Genomic DNA, 22402 nt, shown 5'->3' with positions numbered 1-22402 from the left:
GAAGGAGCACATTCCTTCTTTTTCTTTCTTTGTTTTTTTTTGAGAGAGAGAGAGCAAGCAGGGGAGGGGCAGGGAGAGAGGGAGACACAGAATATGAAGCAGGCTCCCGGTTCTGAGCTGTCAGCACAGAGCCTGATGCAGGGCTCAAACCCACGAACTGTGAGATCATGACCTGAGCCAAAGTTGGATGCTTAACTGACTGAGCCACCCAGACGCCCCAACACATTCCTTCTTCCTCCAGTCTTGCACTGTCCCTCTGGTGTCTGCTATGGTCAGAGCATCGTGAGCCAGGTGCAAAGGCGAATGTTTTCTCAGGCTCTCAGCATCACAAGCACTGTAGGGAAGGGTGGTTTTGAAGCCGGAAGAGAAATTGGTATTCAGCTCACTGATTAGAAACATGTAGCTTTACTGGGCCTTGATTTCCTCAGTTGTAAATGGGAATATACTTCCCTATACGCCTCACTGGAATATTCTGAAGGTTAGGTAAGAGGGCAGATATAGGTGCATGTAGTGTACCATAAAAATAAAAGCAGTTGAGAATCAGCACCCCACAAATACTTGAATTTACTAAAAGAAGTATTGCCTAGAAGAAATGTGATCATCTTCAAATCTGTACTGGTTTTGAAGCTTAACAATGTATAGAACCTCCTCATGTCCTCCCCTACCCTTTTTTATTCAGATCCTATTAATTTCTGAGACACGGGCTTTAAGAGTCTTCTAGGGAAAATGAGCAGAAAATTGTTTTGCTTTGCTTGGTAAAGTATGGTAATGGCATATGTGCAGGATACATGAGTCACATGGAGGTGCTTTGAGCATGACATTGACATTGTTGCTGAGACAGTGCCCCCGAGGGTGTGCACGCTGAACCAAGTGAAGCCAAAGCAGAGGGACTGGCATGTGCCCACTGAGGCTCATACAGGTGTGGAATTCCTGTGATGTCTCTTGTTTTACCTTGAACATGTGTGCAGAGTTTACACACGTGCATCCGTGATATGCACTTTTGTTTTAATATAAAAATTCTCACAAATCTTTGAATGCGATTTGATGGTCTGTTCTTTTTTTTATTTAAAAAAAATTTTTTTTAACATTTATTTATTACTGAGAGAGCATGAGCATGGGAGGGACAGAGAGAGGGAGACACACAGAATCTGAAGCAGGCTCCAGGTTCTGAGCCGCCAGCACAGAGCTGGACACAGGGCTCAAACTCAAAACCCGCGAGATCATGACCTGAGCCTAAGTCGGACGCGTAACCGACTGAGCCACTCAGGCGCCCCTCATGGTCTGTGTATTCTGTAGCCTCTTGTACTCTACTCCTCCCCGCAGTGTGTGGTTTGCTTATTTGGAAAGGACCAGGAGTATATTGTTGAGATTTTCTTTTTTGTTTTCCCCTCCTCATCACCGTGTCTTCTGGAAGAAAGGAGATGTGGAGGTCTGAGTTGAGAGTGGGAAAACTGGCAAAGTAAAATCAGAAGGAAAAGAGAATCACTGCGCTTGATACTATGAAAACGACAAGCTCCTCACTGCTAGCAGAGATGCGGCCTTCGGTATTTGCGGTCACGGGAAGTATAAAATGATCTTTGCTGTTCTACTTTCTCCTTAGGTTCTAGGTCCCAATGCTACTGCCAATAGTATCATGGCCGCTTACCAACAACAGAAGACTGCAGTTCCTGTTCTTGGTTAGTATTTTTTTCTCCAGATTATCACAGAACTAAGCAGAGGAGTATTTTTCTGTGTTAAGATGATCAGCAGTATGAGGAGAGACAGGGTATTGACTACAATTTTCTTTCAATTTTAGGACTATATCTTTAGTAAAATCGGTTTAGTGTTTCTAGTAAGAGCAACCCGAGGGGTAGGGAATCCAACATGACATTAAACATACAACTTTTTTAAAAAATTATCTTGATATCATCTTGTCTATACCCTGGCATACACTTGTCCATACAGGCACATCACAGTTGAAGTCTGAGTCTACATAGTCCATATATTTTAATGACTCTTCTGAATTATCATTTTTGGCTGTTGGTAGTTATGCATTGCATCTTGGGGACGTTTTCATAGTCGTTACTTAAGAACTGAACCTTTTTAATCATCTTCAGGATTGACACTAAACTTTGAAAGCAAACCCAAAGAATGCTAGCATTTTATTTGCATTTCCTAATTCCTAAAATGTTTTGTTTTGTGTTGTTGGTGGGGGAGATGATTCCTGATTAGATTGCACAGCCCTTAAAGTTAAAAGCCCTAAAGCCTTTCTTCTTTTATTTGGTTAGAAACTTTTGACACATCAGTTTGGTACCTGAGTATTTACCCTTCAGGTGGATCAGTCAAGCATACCAACATCCTCTTAGCTTTCAAACATCAGTGACCTATTCTGAAATAATTGGTAGTTTTTGCTACTGTGGTTTGCATTTTCCAGCATATGACGGGCAACAACATTCTGAATTTTTTCCATTTAAATGCTATTCTATACTAGCATTCTGATGACATTTGAAGTAGCCTTTGAGGTTTCGCATTAAGTTTAATTTTAACAGCTTATGTTGCTGCCAGGAATAAATTAACTACGTTCCATCCCAGCTCAACTCCTATATCTGGACAGTAACTACTGTATTCCTAGCTCCCCTTCTTCTTGAAGGCTGACAGGCTGCTTTTGTTACCAGTCCCAAAGCATACACTTATTTCTGAGATGCTAAAAATTCATCTTAGACTTGAGGCAGCTTAGTAATTGTTCAGTTTATACTTTGTCCAATCCAGTTGTGATTTGTGCCCCGCTGTCCTCATTCCTGGCCAGATGCTGACCTTCCAGTCAAGTCTAGTCAACTGCTTTCTTTAGAGTAGTTTGGTGGCTTTATCAAAGAGCACTCTCATTTTCCAGCTCAGCCTTAAAGACAGTAATATTCTCAGGCTCGTTATCTGAGTACATAAGTATTATCAACGTCCTTGTGGGTATTACAAGATAGTGTAGGGAAAGAGAGGGTCTCATAATCTAAAAATAGGCAGAGGAACTACTGACAAAATTAGTCCCATGCAAATATTCCTCAACTGCCCCTCCCCCAGCTAAGGGGAGTTTAAGCACACTCACACTTCCTGCTGCTGGGATCCAGGACTTGATGGGCATTGTCTCTTTTATGCTTACAATGTGTTATCATACAGATCAGTTACAAGTCTTACAAAAATGTAGAATTTCGTAAAATGGATTAAAATGTTATCAGAGAAGTGCTTGAATCTTCATAGCTGAATTGGGCTTATTAGTTACAATTGATATAACAAAGTAAGTGTTCCAAATGAGAATGATTTGACAATCAAAAAATTAAGAAAAGTCTTGGAAAAATTGATAAAACTCTCAAAGTATTTTTGTAAAAATAACTCTTGTAGCTGTGAAATTCAAATGTGGAAAGGTAAAAGATGTCATGTCTTGTCCTTATACAGTTTGCCGAACAATTATGTTTTCCTGCCAAAAAGTCAATACTTGGTATTCTTAGTTCAGTATAGAAATCAAACGTAGTTGCGTCTAATTTTTTAATAAAATAGAGTATTTTGTAATGTTTTTGTAAAAAAGATTGTCTCATTTAAGGTTTAATCAACTATCTCACATGGAATGATGGGCCTTGCTGATAATGAATTTCCAGTATCAGTCTCCTAAAATAAGGAAAACCTCCTATGGTATTTTTATTTGTATCGCTCTTTGGGGGAGTAGAAAACACTAGTTGTACATGAAATTATCAAACTGATGTGAATAGTCGTGAAAATCTGGATTGTACAGAAAATTATGTCAAAGAATATTAAAATTTGATAATTTCTAGTACATGTATTTATGTGTAATATGGCAATCATGTTTTTAAACACATTTTATTTTGAGCATTTCTCTCATGTTAAATGTTATTTTTTTTAAGTTGATTTATTTGGTGGGGGGTGGGGGGTGGGGGGAGTGGGAAGGAGGGGCAGCAAGAGAATCCCACGCAGACTCTGCACTCATGCAGGGCTTGAGCTCATGAACCGTGAGCTAAAACCAAGAGTCAGATACTTAACTGACTGAGCCACCCAGGTCCCCCTCGTGTTAAATATTCCTGAAAATAATTTTTAATGTCTGTGTGGCTCATATATACAGGTGTACTTTTGTTGGCACTTTATTACGAATAGTGCTGAGAAAGAACACCTTTATATGTACATATTTTCTCACATCTCTGCTACCTATAGATATCTCTTGCTACCACAAATCTAACTGAAAGAGGGCCTGGGTGGAGTGTGTGACTCTTGATCTCGGGGTTGTGGGTTCGACCCTCACGTTGAATGGAGAGATTGCTTAAAAAATAAAGTATTAAAAAAAGAAAGAGGGTCTGGGAGTTTTATAGTTTGAGCTAACAGTCATAATTTTACCCCAACCATCTTTCCCTCTTCCATTTGCTTTTTTCTAAAAGTAAGGACATTTTTTTTTTTTTTTTTAAGTAAGGACATTTTTATTGATCAGTATGTTTGTAGAATTTTTTTGGTCATAAAATATTTTCTCTTGATTAACTTTATTTACCGAATAACATGCCACCACTTTTTTTTTTTACTCTTATAATTGAGGTAAATTTTGTAGATAGAGGAATGTACAGATCTTAGGTATACAGTGTGATGAGATTTAATGATCATATACAGCCTTGTAACCACTACCACCACCCTCTCCCATTCAAAATCTAGAACATACTTCTACTTTGAATCACTCAGTGGACATTTTTTCTTATATCCTTCCACATGCCTGAAATGGAAATTCCTCTTCTTGGGGCAGGGCCTCTAGGCTGTGTTTCTTCTAACTGAAGGTTGCAAGGGTAACAGACATTAGCTCTGGTCTGATGTTTATCTTGTAGCCGCAAAGCCCAGTCGTCTACTTTTGGGCTAGAGTTCCTGCCTCAGCAACCAGCAACAAGAGAGTGTGTCTGTCACAGTTTCCCTTTCCTTTCTTTTAGATGCTGAGCTTTTGATACCCCCAAAGATCAACAAAAGAACCCCGTGGAAACTGAGCCTTCTAGAGTGACTGACCCCAGTTAGGAGGACCCCAGAGAGACTGTTTTCCTTCCGCTCCTCACTCCTTGAGGCCTGGCTGTTGGGAACTGGGAAGAGTAAGACAATAACCTACCTTAGCATTGTAGAGAGCTGCTGTATACAGCAGACCTAAGCAGACACCAAGCAGTTCCATTTTATGTTATTTTGTGCCTAATTTAATCATTAGCAAAACTTTAAGCTTTAACCAATGTAGCATCAGTTTGTACAAATTACTGTTCTTTGGTTTAGTGCTGTGTGAGAGCATATTTTTGGTATTTATGGTAATCAAAAGATTGGCTCTCATACCTAGCTACAAGTCTGATTCATTTTGGGACCTTAGACAAGTCACATAATTGATTTGTGCCTCAGTTAATTGGGAATAATGTTTCATGGCTTCTCCCTCAAAAGTGTGAGGAAAAGAAAATAATGTTTTTAAATTGTGTTATGTACCTGGAGGAGAGCATTATATATATACACAACGTGGCTGTTCTATCAACATGTAGTGACAATCACTTAAATGACTTCTTCACCTTGAACTAAAGCAGAATATAAAGCTAAATATATCCTTTGAAATTCTCAGTGTTCCTATGCTGACAGCTGTTATCTTGTAATGTCTTACCAGGTTATGTGCTTCTAGTTGGTTACAACTGCATTGAGCTCCTGTCACTACAGTGGTTACGGGGACTCTCTTTACTGCCTGTGAATTTTCTGTTAGAGAGTTAGTAGTGTCAGAGCTGGAACAGATTAGAATTTCTGTAACAGTATCAGGCACATTTGGTATGGTGAGCAGTGTACACAGTTGTAAGTTACTCCTTTTTCTCCAAATAATTGCTACTTTTAACTAAAAGGTTTTTTCTGTCGGTGTCTAGGCCATTTCATTTATTTTTCTTTATGGTGCTTCACTCATCTCTGTCTTTTAGTTATTTTCTTTGGAAAAAGTGAGGATGTTTTCTTTTGGGTAAATCTAGAAAAAGCTCAGTTCATTTAGACAGCAGTTTTGTGGCTGATGTTTGGGTAAGGTTAAAATTTTCTTCCATGCTTTTAGTACCAGAACAAGACCTTCATGACTACACATGAACTGAGAATGCTGCCTTCGGTCCTCGGAATGTGGATATGCCCAGAATTGTAATGAAAGATGGCCCCTGAGTAGCATGATGTTGACTATAGAATCTAGGTGTGTTTGCTGGTGTAATTAAGCTTTCCTGTGTGTCTGAAAATTTTCACAAAGTAACATTAAAAAAAGATATCTCCTGCCTTGTAGAAATGTACTTTTTGACTTCTGCCCATAATGGATTTGCTATAATTGAGTGCTCCACACTGAAAGGCTGAAAGTGCTTTGTGACTACTCTTTGTCCTGGGTAAATGAACATAGTAACTTAGATGACATCTTAATACAATGTAGTGCTCTTGCTATGGATAATAGAGAAGCCATCCATGCCTGATGCATTGGAAATACAAGTGCTTGGAAATAGAAGTGGATTGGTAATGGTCTGACATTTTATGGATGTTCAGTTCCCTTAAGATAATGTATTGAAGCAGCAAGAAAGAATTTGTGTGAATATAAGTTACTATCAATTGCTATCTCTTTCCTGTGAGCAAGATGGAATTTTGTTCATTTGGAGAAGCAGCAGGCTGGAGCAGACCTTCTGAATTGAAGGCAGAGTCCAGGAAGAATTTATGGGAAAAGTGCAGTGTATGGGAGGAGGAGAAACTCCTAGAAGTGATGAACACACGATTTGGGGGAAGGGTTCTGTCAGGGTTCTAGAAAAGAATATATAACTCTTCCCCCAAATTTGGACTCTGTCCCAAAACAAGTTCATGCTGCAATAAGCTAAAAAAACCTCAGTTACTTTGTTGGTTCCATTGATTAAGCTTTGCTTGGATGCTCTAGACATCAAGAGGCAACTTGCAGAGGACTGTCTCCTACAATCAAAGTCCATTTTAAATTTATACTTTAAAAAAACTGGGGCAGGGGGCACCTGGGTGGCTCAGTCGGTTGAGCGGCCGACTTTGGCTCAGGTCACGATCTCGAAGTCTGTGAGTTCGAGCCCCGTGTCGGGCTCTGTGCTGACAGCTCGGAGCCTGGAGCCTATTTTGGATTCTGTGTCTCCCTCTCTCTGACCCTCCCCCATTCATGCTCTGTCTCTCTCTGTCTCAAAAATAAATAAGCATTAAAAAAAAAATTTTTTTTTAAAAACTGAGGCAGGAGGTAATATTTTCATTATGTGTTTATGAATGTAGCTTGGTGTAGTTTCTTAGTACTGCCGCATATTTTTAAGTAAATTCATTTTCTGTACATGTCTACACATACATACATTCACACATATTTGTGTATGTACACACACATGCTCACCTTTTATTCATAGCCATCATTGAAGGTTTTTATTTTGTTTTTTTAAATGAGTAAAACTGATGAGTCTTAGTAATTTAAGGTGATTATCAGTTTGGGGAACAAAGTCAGCTGTTTTTTTTGCCTCCTGTTTTTTTTGTCCATAAACTTCTGTGCTTCACTAGAAGTACCACCTGGACAAGCCCTTGGGAGTTTCTGGCTGTCCTTCCTTGTCTGTTGTATTTGTTAGTAACTGAGGTGAGGGGAACCTGAACATCTTAAGCTAGGTAACCATTAATCTCCCGAGATGCTGTAGACCAGTCAAAGCTAATACAGTGATATTTGGGGACACTGAAGACCTGCTCTTGATTTCTGTGTTTTCTACGCTCCCTGAGCCCTTGCCTGTGCCTCATGCCTACTCCACCATTAATCTTATTGGCTCTGAAGTCCCCCACATTTTAAGGCCAACAGATGTTCTTCTGGTATACAGGAAAGAACAAGGCCTTGGGTCCACCCATCTTAGTGCCCTTGGACAAAGACTTTTTTTTAAATATAATTTATTGTCAGATTGGCTAACATACAGTGTGTGTACAGTGTGCTTTTGGTTTTTGGAGTAGATTCCCATGGTTCATCGCTTACGTACAACTTCCAGTGCTCACCCCAACAAGTGCCCTCTCCAATGCCCATCACCCATTTTCCCCTGTCCCTACCCCAAAGATACTTAAGCTCACTGAATCTTGCTTTCCTCCAACCTTGTGTGCCCATTGGCACTATTGTGTACCTTAGCACTATTGACATTTTGGGTCATATCATTCTTCGTTGGAGGGAGTTATCCTGTGCATTATAGGATGTTTCGCAATAACCCTGGCCTCTACCCACTAGATGCCGGCACTGTATACACCCCCACTCCTGTTCTGGTAACCAGACATATTTTTAGACATTGCCAAATGTCCCCTGGGGGTCAAAATTGCCTCCAGTTGAGAACCACTAGGCTAAGATGACTTTCATGTAGTTACCAAAACTATTCATAGCACTCTCTCTCTCATTTTTAATTAATTAATTAATTAATTTTTATTATTATTATTTTATTTTATTTTTTGGTGAGGATGGCTTTCTTTCCTACAAGGGGAATTGTGTAAGGATCAAGTGAGAATTCATACTGTTTTGAAAAGATAAGTAGTTGTTCAGCTTTATATTGGTGTTTTTCCTTTTTTTGGTATTTGTTCATTTTTTTTTTTTCAGGTTTATTTATTTTGAGAGAGAGCTTGCAGAATGAGAGGGGGAGGAGAACAGAGAGAACCCCAAGCAGGTGCCATGCTATCACTGTGGAGCCCAATGTAGGGTTCGATCTCACAAACCATGAGATCGTAACCTGAGCTGAAGTCAAGAGTTGGGTGCTTAACTGACTGAGCCACCCAGGTGTCTCTGGAATGTTTCCATATTAAAGTGCAGCAGAACATTTAGGCCTACCATGGCCTGAAGATTCCCTCCAGAGCCACCTCCCATGCTTCCCCTTCATCAAGACTCACCTTTTTGGGGATCCTTGACTTGGGGATCATAGATACTTAAGGGATTTAAAGACATATGATTGGTTTTCTCTGTAATCCCATTTTATTTTCTAGATTTTAAAATATTATTCTGGGGCACCTGGGTGGCTCAGTCGGTTGGACATCTGACTCGATTTTGGCTTTGGTCCTTCATGATCTCACATGGAGCCTGCTGAAGATTCTCTCTTTCTCTGTCTCTCTCCCCCCTCCTCCTCTCTTCGTCTGCCCCTCCCCCACTTGCACGCAGACACTCTCTCTTTCAAAAAACAAACAAAAAAATATTCCTAGGTGGAGCCCATAGGTTTTACCACCCCTGCTGGAGGAATTAAACAGATTTCAATCTGCCCAGTAGTGTTCATGGAATGTTAAGAGTGGTTTGGGCAGAAACTGAGGTTAATAAGATCTTAAACTTCTCTCTCAAGTCAATGTACCCAACTTCTAGGTGATCCTTTGATACTTCAGGATAAGGTTTAGTCATCCTTGGTCAACTGTAGGAACTCCACATGCCCTTCTGTGTTGTCTTTCCCTCTCTACTCCAGCTTGCTGGTGCCAGTCAGCTGTGCCTGGATCAGGTCTTTCAAGGCAGATACTATGAAGATGGCTCTGTAGGGCTTTTCCCTGGGGATTGTAGAGATGTCGTACCTCTCCTGTGAGTGCTTGAATGTGTACTTTTGGGTGTACATATGACTAAGAAGCATGGTTAAGACTTTGGGGCTCCTGTGTAAGAGCTAGAAGTCTGCAAGGTAATTCTAGCTAGCTCTTGTGGTCATCTCCCAGAGGCCAAATTCTAGTATTTGAGTGTTTATCTCTGTTTTGTACATCAGTTGTGTGAAGTAGGCATTTGAATTCAATATTATAGGTAAGTAGACTCAGATCAGAGTTAGGTGGTAGTGAAATCAGTTTTAAATCACAGAGTTCAAAGCCCATTTCCTTCTATTTGATGCTGCTCCCTGCCAGTGTTCAGATGCTGAGGTTTAGACAGGGCAGAGAATGTACTGGGGACTATTCCAAAAAATCTGTGTTCCATTTACAAACTGACCCCACAGGACCACCACAGAACGTGCCTGGGCCCTGGAAGGGCTTCTCTGGTTCTGAGGGCTGTGCGTTCCTTCTGGCTCCTCAGTTGTGTTAGAATGACCAGCATAGGGAAGGTTCCTATAAACCCATACCCTTAGCCCCAGAACTGGCAGCCTCTATCCTCGCCCATCCCAGATTCTAACTGTATATCCTACAGGTTGATGAGGAATCCCATCTAGTAGGAGATGAACAGCTGAATAGCTATCCCCTTCAGACACACACGCATATCTTGCTCATAATATGGCAGGTTTCAGCAAGCAGCCACCATGGTGGCTTGATAAGAACTGGTATTGAGGCATGACTCACGGTCAGAACTAGAAGTACAGTTAGCGCAGGGATCAGACACCCTCATCAGCTCTTTACAAGCCTCCACGAAGCATGATATGTATTCTGCTGCTCTATGGGAAGTTGAGCCATTATAGCATACTTCCTATTGGTGTTTACCAAAAGAACTGTTCTTACATGCCCTAACATACTGTCTCCTCTCTCTTCATCACATGCCCCTCCTGAGCAGATTTAACAATGAGATAGCTCCTAAAAGGGAATACACAAAAGGGACAGAATAATGTTAGAGCTAGTTGTTTGTCAGGAATGTTTAAGCAGGCAGCACATAATACATGTCTTTGTTGTGTCACCACCCCTCCCACTCTTGTGTGACAAAAGTATATTTTAAGGTCCATGCTGCATATTGTGAAGTTGTTCTTATTACTAAGTCAGGAAATAGAGAAACACTGTGGAGGGAACACGAGGATTGTTTAATACTACGGGAACAAACATGCGGGCTCAGCTCTCTGTGTGTATGGCGGGCGCTCACTCAGCAAAGCGGATGCATGGCAACCATGCTTTATCAGAGTTCAGAAGCACCTTCTGTACAGGAAGAAAGGCCCGTGTTCCTGGTACTCAAAGCGGTGGACCCACAGCGGTTGGAAGCCCTGAAGCGATGCCAGGATGGAGCCGCCCGTCCATACTGCAGTGTCTCTTTCGGGCAACACATTTACCTGGGGGCTGTCATTGGGACACATGCTGCTCAGCTCCTTCTGCAGCCGGTTAGGGAATCCACTGAGCATAGTGCTCCCCCCGCAGAGCAGGATGTTCCCCATGAGATCGCGTTTGAGGGCAATGTCACACTTGTTAAGGCAAGACACTGTCTGGGTGTGAAGCCCCAGCTGCATGGACTTGATCAGAGAAGGCTTAAAGAACATCTCTGAGCAGAGGAACCTTTCCTGGCACAGCTGTATCTCCTTCCCATCAGGCAGTATGTACTGGATTGTATGCTCAGTGGCAGGGATTTTCTTCTCTTCGATGGGGTCCAGGGCCACAAAGCAGCATTTCTTCTTAATGTCCTCCACAATGCCTATCTGGTCCTCGGTGAAGCGTTTCCCCGAGTTATTCATCAGGCCCATCAAGTAGGCCGTCAGGTCAGAACCCGCATAGTCCAGCCGTCCGGTGATGCTGGGCAAGGGATAACCCTCATAGATGGGGACCACGTAGGACACGCCGTGGCCAACTTCCACCACTAGGCCTGAGGTCCTTCCATAGGAGTACATGGACAGGCGGGATTGGTAGGCGATGTGCATTGCAGGAGTGTTGAACGTTTCAAACAGCATTTCAGCGTACTTCTCCCTGTTGGTGTGTGGGCTCAGGGGTGGGTCTGAAACCAAGACCGCATGCTCCTCCGGGGCGATCTTCATCTCTTGATGGAAGAGATATTCCCAGATATCTTGCACGGAATCCCAGTCCACGATGATGCCATGTCGCAGAGGATTAAGTAGCTTGAGACGAACCTCTGGATTGATGAGCTCCCGCCCCACGAATGTCTCCTTGCGATTGTCCCCAGTTTTAGCCGTCTCCATGTAGGGCTTCCCCACTGTTGTGGAGATGTTATGGGTGGGCTTTGGCAGCCCTGCAAAGCCACATTTGCAGTAGCCAGTGCCGAGGTCCACAACCACTGCTTTGGTCACCTCTGCCTTGGGTTTGTCCTTAACCGTTCTTGAGTTAGTAGGTTCTTCTGGCTCTGAACAGTTGCAGCGGACCCACACTGCCCGCTTTGCCGGGCCATCCTTTAAGGAGGCAGTCTGGAGGATGTGTGTCTGTGGGGAGACCTGTTCACATACTCTCTTGGCAGGCCCGTCCCCGATGACTGCTGCCTGTGGAGCCCACATGCTATCAAGAGCCATTTGCTCTCAGAAAGTTCCTCAATCCCACAGGCTTCAAGGCCTGAAAGGCTTATATCAGATGGCAACTTGAGAATTTCCCAGCAATGACATCACTGATTATGACATAATCTGGTGACTTGGGTTTTCTAGATGCCGGGAACCTGTGTCCCATGTTGGGGTGGACTTGTTTCAGAGGTGACTTACCTTTTTCTAGATTTTGTAATAAACCTGATTTAGCCAACCGGTTATTTATTGATCACTTGCAATGGGCAAAGCAGCTGGGAATAAAAGGCAGCCGTGGAGAAAAAAAACAATCTCTGCCCTTGTAGAGTTTACGTTCTAGTCACTGGGGGTTGGGAAGAGATAGACAATAGCCAAAACAAAGAGATGACAGAAAATGTTAAGGGCAAAAAGAGAAAAAGCAGAGAAAGAGATTGGGGAAGGTGGCTGTGTTAATGTGCCTGGGCAGAGGTCCCTGAGAGGGTGACACTTGAATGAAGACCTGAGGAGGTGAGGGACGCTGGGTGCCACGTGTACATCCTGCATATGGGGAGCAGCAGGTGCAGATGATGGGGGTGCAGCTGTGACTGATGAGTGAGAGAAGGGGTCAGCAAACTAGGGCCTGCCTGTTTTGGTAAATAAACTTTTATTTAAACACATGCTCATTTACATCTTGTCTATGGCTGCTTTTGTGCTACCACCACAGAATTGGACTCATTGCCACAAAGACTGCATGGCCCACAAAAGTGCAAATTTTTACTATCAGGCCCATATAGAAAAAGTTTGCTGGCCCCTGAGTTAAAGGATCCCCAGACCCACGTGGCCGAGTGGGGAGAGCAAGGAAAACTATGAGGGGGGAGGAGGGGCGGGAAGGGTGAGCAGCCCACATCCATCCTCTTGGGCCATGACTAGGACTTTGGTTCTGACTCTGCGTGAGATCAGAAAGCACTAGGGAGTTTTGAGCACTGTGGACACTACCCAGTTTATTTAGCAGGACTAATTGCTGCTCTGGTGACTGAGCACTTCTGTCTCCCTTGTTTCTCAGGACAGCCTGCAGAAGAATAATTTTTAGGCCCATATCTGTGCACATACTCCATGCAGGTTGGCAGCGAGATTGGACCGTGCAGAATTGCACTGAAGAGAACACTGAGGCTCTAGGGTGTGGAGCTCACCCATGGATGTCCATCCAGCGGTGGCCAAGCTCTCCCAACTCTGACTACTTCCCAGGGGTGTGGTGTGGACACACCTTGACGAGACCCACAATGTGTCTCTGAAGCTGCATGGCCACCATCTCACGTGCCATCTCTGAAGCTGGGCACATTGGTGCTGACACCGGTCACTGAGAAAGCATCCCGAACCCAGCTTTTTGTTATGTAGTCCCATACTTTTCATAAAAGAGCAGTTATTACAATGGTGGGCCTACTTTTTAAGGAGGTTGCTGGGGGTGCTGTTGGCTCCCTGAGGGGTGTGAGAGAAGAAAAGGACCAAGTCCAGTCTTGTGACTGCTGATGGGAGCAGTCAGGGTGTCCTCTCAAAGACAAAGTCTCAACTTCTTGGTTCGGTGGGTAGAGGATGAGATGGTGTTGAATTTCGGGATAGGAAAGTGCTTTTCTGTACACCTGGCTGCCTGAAAAGTTGTTTACTTGCCTCTGCTGTTCAGTAGGGATTTGCATGGCCAACTTGGATTGTTTGACATCATATCAAAAGAATGTGTGATAACCAAAGGCATATTTAATTTAGAATGACCTGTTTTTCCTTTGCAACCCTCCTCTTGAATTCTGACAGATCTGCAGCTGCATAGCATTTAAAAAAAATTTTTTTTCTTAAGGTTTATTCATTGTTCAGAGACAGAACATAAGTGGGGAAGGCTCAGAGAGGGAGACACAGAATCCGAAGCAGGCTCCAGGCTTTAAGCTGTCAGCACAGAGCCCAGCGCGGGGCTTGAACTCACCAGCCATGAGATCATGACCTGAGCTGAAGTCAGATGCTCAACCAACTGAGCCACCCCGGCGCCCCTGCTTAGCACGTTTTTATTGCCCTGGATTTCTCTAAGAGCATGTGCTTACAGTTTTCTATGGCCACTGTAACAAATTACCACAAATTTAGTGGCTTAAAACACAAATTTATTATCTACAGTTCTGGAGATGAGAAGTCCACAATCAGTCTCAGCTAAAATCACCCCATCAGTATGGCCACATTCCTTCCCAAGGTCCTAGGCAGTAATCGTTTCCCTGCTTTTTCCAGCTCCTAGAGGCCACCTGCATTCCTTGGCCTGTAACCCCTTCAACTTCAAGGCCTCTCTGACTTCTTCTGTTGTCACATCTTCTGGGACCTGACCCTCCTTTCTGCCTCTTAGGAAAATCCTTGTGATTGCTTTCTGCCCAGTCAGATGATGTAGGGTAATCTATCTCAAACTCCTTAACTCACATCTGCAAAGTCCCTTTTATCATGAAAGCTAACATTCACAGATTCCAGGGATTAAGATATGGACATCTTTTGGGAGCCATTATTCACCCTGTTACCTGACCTTTCTTCCTACTTCACTGAGAGACTATAGCCTGACAGGCTGTTTCACACACCCCTCCCCCACTGCCCATACTCGCCCCTTCTTAGCTCCTTCTTTCACTAGGGGTGGGAGAGGTGCTGTGCTGGCTTAAAGCCAGTTGTCCCATCTTGTTTGTAAAGCCCAAGAGCACAGGGACTCTCAGGGTCCACACCACATCCTTCAGGCTAAAGTTGCTGGACATTTTTTACTCCTTTTATTTCACTTCTCAGGATTTTGCATGCTTGAATGCTCTTTCGTAAGTGAAATCCTTTTCCCTTAGCTTCTATGTACCCCGCCCCCCTCTCTCTTGTGTTCCTTCTCTTGGGGTCAGGACACAGTTAATGATATTGATGATGGGAGAATATGGAGACTGTTGGCACACTGCACCCAAAACCTACAGTCCGTGGCATGCACAAGCCCCCATACTTGTCACTAGCCATCTAAGGTACTTGTGGGCTCCCTGGGGTCTCTGGTGAGGTCCCTCAAGGTTAGAGGCACCCTGTATTGCTCAAACTATCTTGGGCCACATTTTCTCACCTACTTTTGCTCCTCTAGCCCAAGGCTAGAAAACCATGAGGTAACCCTTCTTGAAAGCAACCTGAGGCTCTCCTGTAGTGGAAAAGGAAAACTGGGAAGATGAGACCAAGAAACACATTTTTCCCCAAGCTGGTATGCTTGCTCTGGTTTTTGGGATTCCGCACACCCTTAATATTTAAAAGAAATGTGAACTAGGCCCCTGTAATTTTAACAGCTACAGAAGGAAAGAAAGAATCTAGTAAAGAAAATGCCAAAGCACAGTGTTTCTTATGAATTACCTGGAGGAGTTTGTTTTTGTTTTTGTTTTTTGAGGGAAGAGAGTTTGGGGTGGAGGGTCCTATGGAAATCTAATGAATTCGTCTGTTGTGGATGACAGACACTGTGGATCTTTTGCTTTGGCACAGGTGAGGGATTCATCCCTCTCCCTCACTCCCCACATCTAGTTTAATTATCTGACATAAATGCAGTGTTTGGGGTTAAAAATGTCACAGGAGTAATGAGAGAAGGCCTCAAATGCTAGAATAAGAGCTTGGGTTGAAGTGAGGATAGTTGGGGAACCAACCAAGTAGATGAGATTCTACCTTCTAAACTTCTGTAGAACCTGTTCCTCCTTCTCTTCCACACTGTCACAGCCTGGCTTAGATCACCTTCAAGTCTTACAAGAATATCTTCAGTGGTGTTTCAGGTCTCAGAGTCTTGCCCCTCTCTACATTACAGCTAAACACAAGTCTTTTTCAAATTTTCCAGAAGTCTGAACTGACCACCCGCTGCTTAAAGTCTTCATTGGTTCCCTATTGGTCCTCCATTTATTTTTTAAATTTATTTATTTAAATTCAAGTGAATCAACTTACAGTGTAGTATTGGTTTCAGGAGTAGAACTCATCCCAACACGTGCCCTCCTTAATGTCAGTCACCCATTTAGCCCATCCCTCCCCCACCTCCCCTCCAGCAACCCTTAGTTTGTTCTCTGTGTTTATGAGTCTATTATGGTTTGCTTCACTCTCTGTTTTTATCTTAGTTTTCCTTCCCTTCCCCTATGTTCATGTTTTGCTTCTCAAATTCCACATATGAGTATAATCATGTGTTACTTGTCTTTCTCTGGTTGACTGATTTAGCTTAGCATACTCTCCTCCATTTACCCCAAACTCTTACTCCCAGCATTTGAGGCCCAACCTAGTTGGCTCCATGACCTCTCTAGCCCCATCTGTTTTTCCAGACACTTAACTATTAAGTGGAACCTTCCCACCATGTCCTCCCACATCACCCCAAGCCTTTGCTCAGGCTGTGCTCTCTGCTTGGGATGCCCGTCCCTCCTCCTAGCTACTTGACAAATACCCACATACCCATTAGCGGTCGACTTAGCATCACTTCTCTGGAGAACCTGCTACTCCCTTCCTTCAGTAACCACTCCTTCCTCGTATACTTTTGTTCTCCCAATAAACTTCCACTTGCAAACCTCTCTGTCCATTCTGTCCCATCTAGACTGGACACTGCTGTAGCCAGGGTTCTGTCTTCTGTCGCCGGCAGGCTGCACTGGGCTGGACCTGCCACAAGCCCCAATAAATGTTGAATGAAGGGACCAAAGTACTGTTGAGACCCTTATACTCTTTAAGACCTGGTGAACTAGAGTTAAGTGAACTTGAGAGAAAATACACACTTTTGAAGAGCTATTTGCTTTTGGGCAAATCATTTAAATTCTGAGCCTTCATTTCCTCAGCTCTGCCCTGCCTCAGGATTCTGTGTAGTAACATATGTGAGGTACCTGATACTGTGCCTGGCTTACTGTAGGAGCTCAAATACTTATCACCCTCCAAGCCAGGAAGCAGAGGAGGAAGAGGTGTTCAGTCAGTGGGCAGGGCATTAGGGACGTAAGGGGAAGGCACAGAAGCCTAAGACCCCAGTGTGCTTGGATTTCTACAACTGCTGGCTGCCTGCTCTGTCTTGGAGACAAGCTGAGTTAGGTAGATGGTGGTGGGGGTGACAGATCAAGGGCCTGCCAAGGCCAAGCCCTCCCTGGGCTGCCAGAATGGATCAGCCCTCAGTGACATCACAATCCTCAGGGGTTACCAAGGCACTGCTGGAGGCGGACCCTCTTATTTCTCCCCACGGAGCTCTAGGATGTGGATGTGAGAAAGGTGAGCAAAGAAGGCAGATGGCGACGAGGAGCAGCCCCGGCCCCGTGCCCGTGGTGGGCACGGCTCAGGGTGATCCTGGAGAGGCAGGAACACAGCCGGGTCCTGATGCTGGCATCCGGGAGACTGGGTCAGCCACTCAGCTGAAGTTGAAGCCCAAGAAAGTGCGCAAGATCAAGGCACTCATCGTTGACCTGGGCTCGCAGTACTGTAAGTGTGGCTACGCGGGGGAGCCGAGGCCCACCTACTTCATCTCCTCCACTGTGGGCAAGCGCTACTCAGAGGCCGCCGATGCTGGCGACACCCGCAAGGACACCTACGTGGGCCACGAGCTGCTCAACATGGAGGCGCCCCTGAAGCTGATGAACCCGCTCAAGTATGGCATCGTGGTGGACTGGGACTGCGTACAGAGCATCTGGGAGTACGTCTTCCACACGGCCATGAAGATCCCCCCCGAAGAGCATGCCGTGCTGGTCTCTGACCCCCCGCTCAGCCCCAGCAGCAACCGGGAGAAGTACGCGGAGCTCATGTTCGAGACCTTTGGCATCCCTGCCATGCACGTGACGTCCCAGTCACTGCTGTCCATCTACTCGTACGGCAAGACCTCAGGCCTGGTCGTGGAGAGTGGGCACGGCGTCTCGCACGTGGTGCCCATCTCGGAAGGAGACGTGCTTCCGGGCCTGACGGGCCGTGCCGACTATGCCGGGAGCGACCTCACCAACTACCTGCTGCAGCTGCTCAACGAGGCCGGCCACAAGTTCACGGACGACCACCTGCACATCATCGAGCACATCAAGAAGAAGTGCTGCTACTCGGCACTCGTGCCTGAGCAAGAGCTCGGCCTGGGCCTGGAGGAGGTGCGCGTGGACTACGAGCTCCCCGACGGCCAGCTCATCACCATCGGCCAAGAACGCTTCCAGTGCTCCGAGATGCTCTTTAAGCCCACCCTGGTGGGCAGCAACCAGCCGGGCCTCCCTGCGCTCACCGCCGCCTGCCTGGACCACTGCCAGGAGGCGGGCTTCAAGGAGGAGATGGCCGCCAACGTGCTGCTGTGTGGTGGCTGCACCATGTTGGAAGGCTTCCCCGAGCGCTTCCAGAGGGAGCTGAGCCTCCTCTGCCCCGGGGACAGCCCTGCAGTGGCCGCTGCTCCTGAGAGGAAGACCTCCGTGTGGACTGGCGGCTCCATCCTGGCCTCCCTGCAGGCCTTCCAGCAGCTGTGGGTCAGCAAGGAAGAGTTTGAGGAGCGGGGCGGGGCAGCCATCTACAGCAAGTGCTGAGCGGCGGTGCCCTGGTAGGCGAGGCCTGGCGGTCAGATGGCCTCCGGCCACTCTATACACATTTACAGAATTTCACATAAAACTTTAACGTGCACTGGTTCTTGTGTGGTCTGGATTTCTTGCTCTAGTCTGACAGCAGGTGGTGGGGATTTGGGCTTAGAAATCTCAGCACCTTTGGCTCTGCTGGGTCAAGAGTAGCAGGTGGGCAGTGGGGCAGGGGGCTGTGCCTCACTGACCCATCCCCCTGAACCCCCAGCATGAAGGCGACATCGTCTCAGAGCCCAGTGTGTTCCCTTAGCTCCTTGGAGCTCAAAACACAGCTCAGCGACATACTGCTTGTTTGTGGGCCAAGAGGCAAACAAAGGCTCATATTAAGGGACTAGCTTGGGACCCGTTGTCCGGTGGGGGTGGGAGGCTTAGCCAGGTGTCCTGTTTCTGGCCCTGATGGTCACATCTTCCTGCTGCTGCACACAGCTTCATCCTTGCTTGATCTCCCAGGCTCGCTCTCTAACCCCTCACTGCCTGCCCTTTTCAGGGGCGTAGACCATGGGCATGTATCTTCTGATTGTGAGGGGCCATTTCCCTACCAACCCCAGCCAAAACTGAAGCTACTTTTGCACTCACAGAGCAAAGCCACTGAATCTAGAAAAACCAGAAAGCCCTTTAGAAATCATGTGATTCTCTCCCTGCTGTAGACATGGGGAAACAGGACCAGGAGGGAGGTGCCTGTGTCAATGGTTGAGCCCAAGTTTTCTGACCTGGGTTATGATTGTTTCCAGAAGGGCAAACATCATTGCTTTAGGGTGGGCTGCTATAACAAAATATCATAGACCAGGTGGCTTGTAAACAATAGAAGTTTATTTCTGGACGCTCTAAGTCCAAGATTGGGGTGCCAGCATGGCTATGTTCTGGAGAAAGCCCTCTTCAGGGTTGCAGACTGCCCACATCTTGCTGTGTTCTCATATGGTGGAAGGGATTAGGGAAATCTCTGAGGCCTTTTATAAAGGCACTGATCCCATTCATGATGGCTGCCCTCAGACCTAGTCACTTCCCAAAGGCCCACCTCATACTGTTAATCTTGGACATTAAGTTTCCAACATGAATTGGCCAAGGGGGATGGTGGGGGGCGGGGAGTCTAGAGCAATGGTTCTTCATGGTTAGCAACCATTAAGCACTTACCAAGCACCTACTGTGGATGGAGCCCAGAGCTGGAGACGGAATGACCAGAATGTGGCCCTTCCCTTGGGATTGCACACAGCCAGTGGGAGATTGGGTGGTCACCCATGTTGGTAGGGAGATGAGGCCTGAGCTCAGTGTTTCTGGGGTGGGAAGGTGGAGGTGGTGTATTGGAAAGCTGTAAATGAAGAAGGGCTAGGTGGGGTGACCACTTGGCTTCAAGACTGAGGGTGAGTGTTGTGAGATTTCAGTTGAGGGATGAATGTCCAGCTACAAGAGGGTGGCTCCTGCCTATTTCCCTGCCCCCTTCTGCTGTCTGTGGGCTCGGACACTGGTGAGCTGTGTAATCTGATGGGCTACTTAACTTTCCCTGAGCCGCCTCTTACCTTAGACAGAGTCCTGATTTTGGGTGGTCCATGAGACTGTGTCTGTCCTGGGCCTGTGCTGGAGGCTGTGGACTGGTGAAAGAACCAGATATGGTCTTTCTTACCCGATGCCTTGCCATTTAGTCCTTCCCCATTGCCCAGAATTGGGTTTCTAGCCTGGGGTTTGAGTCCTCTTGGGACTGGCAGGCCTTGGTGCTGTGCAGGCACTTGGGCTCTTCCTGTAGAGAGAGATGCAGACTGGGGGCCAGTAGGTTGATGATGCCAGTAGGCACATTTTGTTTGGCAGGCACAGTGTATGTGTGTTTTCCTGAATGCGAATTCTTTCAGTGGGGCTCACATTCTTCAGGTCGCCCAAGTCTCTACCACCCTGATCTCTTCATGCATACCTGCTGCTGCAACATCTTTTGCTTAATTAGCCAGCATTCATTTCTATCGCTTGCACCCAAAATACCTTTGACAAATACTAATCCTAAAATCCTGATGAGATTGGACAAGGAAACAGGAAAGTGACGTGCCCCAAGTCACAGGCAGAAAGCTAGCACTGAACGGCAACCCTCTTGCACATTTGATCTTGAAGACGTCCAGACACCACGCCTGTGTCTAGCCCCTGACCCCCATCAGCTCCTTGCTCCCCACACCCTCAGCAACTTCCGTCTCCAGTTATAGCTTCGCTGCCCTTGCTGCCTGGTTATCTCCTCCAAAGTCATCCCTGTGTGCCAGAGGCTGTACAAACACTAATCACTTAATACTTGACATGAATTTGTTCAAGCCAGTCACAGACACAACATTTAATTTTGGTGGAAAAATATGGATCAGTGACTTCCTGCCTAAAATGACCAACCAAACGTGTGTTTATTTCCTCTCCCTCGTAAGACTGCGTGACAGTGGAAGAATACAGATGTAGAATCCCACTGCAGATGAGGATGGTAGAGACACTGCAGGAGGCCAGAGATGTCTGCCTGATTCTAGAAGGAGGAAAGCGGATGCAGGGCAGGAAGGTTGCAGTCTGAAGCTTGCAAGAGGCTCCCAGTAGGGGAAGGTGACTTTCCTGTCCTGCAGAACAAGTAGGGTTTGGGGACTTGGAAATGCCAAGTAGGGGAGATCTAAAAGTGAAGTTTGTGGGACACAGTGGGATAGGGGAGGGGATGAGAACTGATGGTCTCTGAGAGCACAGTCCCCCTCCCTCTCCCTGCAGGTAGAGGGGTGAGCAGAATGGTCAGCCTCTAAGTGTGACGTTCACAGGCAAAACACTGAAGAGCTCTTTCTGTGAGGGCAGTGCTGGTACAGAGAGGAGGAGTGTGGGTTAAGAGCAGGTCATGAACTTGGCCTGCATCCCCTTGTTCCTCCCCCAGAGCACAAGCCACACTTCGTGGAATCAACAGTTGATGCCTTCAGTTCCGCCTCAGTCCTATCCCACAACTTCCAGTTTCTGCATGGGCATCACACGTGGCCCCAGGCTGACTCCCTCTCCAGAGCCAAGGGACTAAGCCAGTCACAGAGCCACCATCTGCCTGGCTGCAACGGTGGGCCAGGAGCGAGCACGTGACCTTAGTGTGCTGGAGCTGAGGCACAGGCCTTTCACTGGGAAGGTTGACATGGGATTGGTATGGCCTAGAACTGCTGTGGCAACGTTTCTTACCAAGAAGCCAACTTGAAGCTGACCCATCAGGGAGCATGGAACTCGGGTAGCTGGTGCCCTGATGGTAAGTGACATCAGAATGAAACAGAGCCTAGAGCTCCCTCTACTGTCAGACGGTGTTTCCAGGAGCCGATGCATTCAGCCTCCTGGTGACTCATCAGTGTGTGTATCGGCCACTTGCAACTGGGAACATTCTGCCTGTTTCCTTCTGAATAGTGAGTGGTGTTCCTCCAGGGCAGTTTGTGTGGAGGAGGGGCTGGGATTAGAAAGGGCTCTTATAATTGAAATTTTAAGACCAACACTTCATTTATTTACCAACAAAAAGGCTACTACACGGGAAGAACTTTTATCAAGATTTTAGAGAGTGTCAGGAAACAGTAAGGCTGAAGTGCAGAAACCTAAGAGTGTCTACTGGCCATTGTGCTGTATTCTCTGGTTTAGATATTTGTCCCCGAGGTTGAAGTTGGAGCTCCTCAAGGGCAGGAAGTTTGACTTCCTCATCTTTGTTTTCTGCAAGCCCAGTGCAGGGCACAGCACAGGGTGGGTGCTTAGTACATGCCTACTGAAATGACTTACTCTCAG

General features: G+C 46.0%; 3 protein-coding genes across 6 annotated transcripts in view; 2 read left to right on the top strand and 1 right to left on the bottom strand.

The window, feature by feature from the left end:
• Positions 1–6979, top strand: part of ELP1 (elongator acetyltransferase complex subunit 1) — a 58490-nt gene extending 51511 nt beyond the window's left edge. For all 4 annotated transcript variants that reach the window (XM_042911823.1, XM_042911822.1, XM_042911819.1 and 1 more), the window contains exons 36-37: positions 1601–1676; positions 4944–6979. In XM_042911823.1, the coding sequence (XP_042767757.1) occupies positions 1601–1676; positions 4944–5011 (144 nt within the window). In that variant the 3' untranslated portion in view covers positions 5012–6979. The remainder of the gene's footprint in view (positions 1–1600; positions 1677–4943) is intronic.
• Positions 6980–10706: 3727 nt separating this feature from the next.
• On the bottom strand, positions 10707–12228 carry ACTL7A (actin like 7A). Its single transcript, XM_042911826.1, has one exon. It carries the CDS (start codon positions 12147–12149, stop codon positions 10827–10829), a length of 1323 nt encoding a protein of 440 aa, XP_042767760.1. The 5' UTR covers positions 12150–12228; the 3' UTR covers positions 10707–10826.
• Positions 12229–17245: 5017 nt separating this feature from the next.
• On the top strand, positions 17246–18713 carry ACTL7B (actin like 7B). Its single transcript, XM_042911825.1, has one exon. It carries the CDS (start codon positions 17363–17365, stop codon positions 18617–18619), a length of 1257 nt encoding a protein of 418 aa, XP_042767759.1. The 5' UTR covers positions 17246–17362; the 3' UTR covers positions 18620–18713.
• The last annotated feature ends 3689 nt before the right edge of the window (positions 18714–22402 follow it).

This window comes from Panthera leo, chromosome D4 (genome assembly GCF_018350215.1).
Source record: "Panthera leo isolate Ple1 chromosome D4, P.leo_Ple1_pat1.1, whole genome shotgun sequence".
Lineage (NCBI taxonomy): Eukaryota > Metazoa > Chordata > Mammalia > Carnivora > Felidae > Panthera > Panthera leo.
The sequence above is the reverse complement of the archived record's forward strand: the minus strand, read 5'-3'. Positions and strand labels throughout refer to the sequence as shown.

Excerpts from the sequence above, each read along its gene's own strand:
- ACTL7A (XM_042911826.1), bottom strand. The coding sequence starts at position 12,149 with ATGGCTCTTGATAGCATGTGGGCTCCACAGGCAGCAGTCATCGGGGAC.
- ACTL7B (XM_042911825.1), top strand. The coding sequence starts at position 17,363 with ATGGCGACGAGGAGCAGCCCCGGCCCCGTGCCCGTGGTGGGCACGGCT.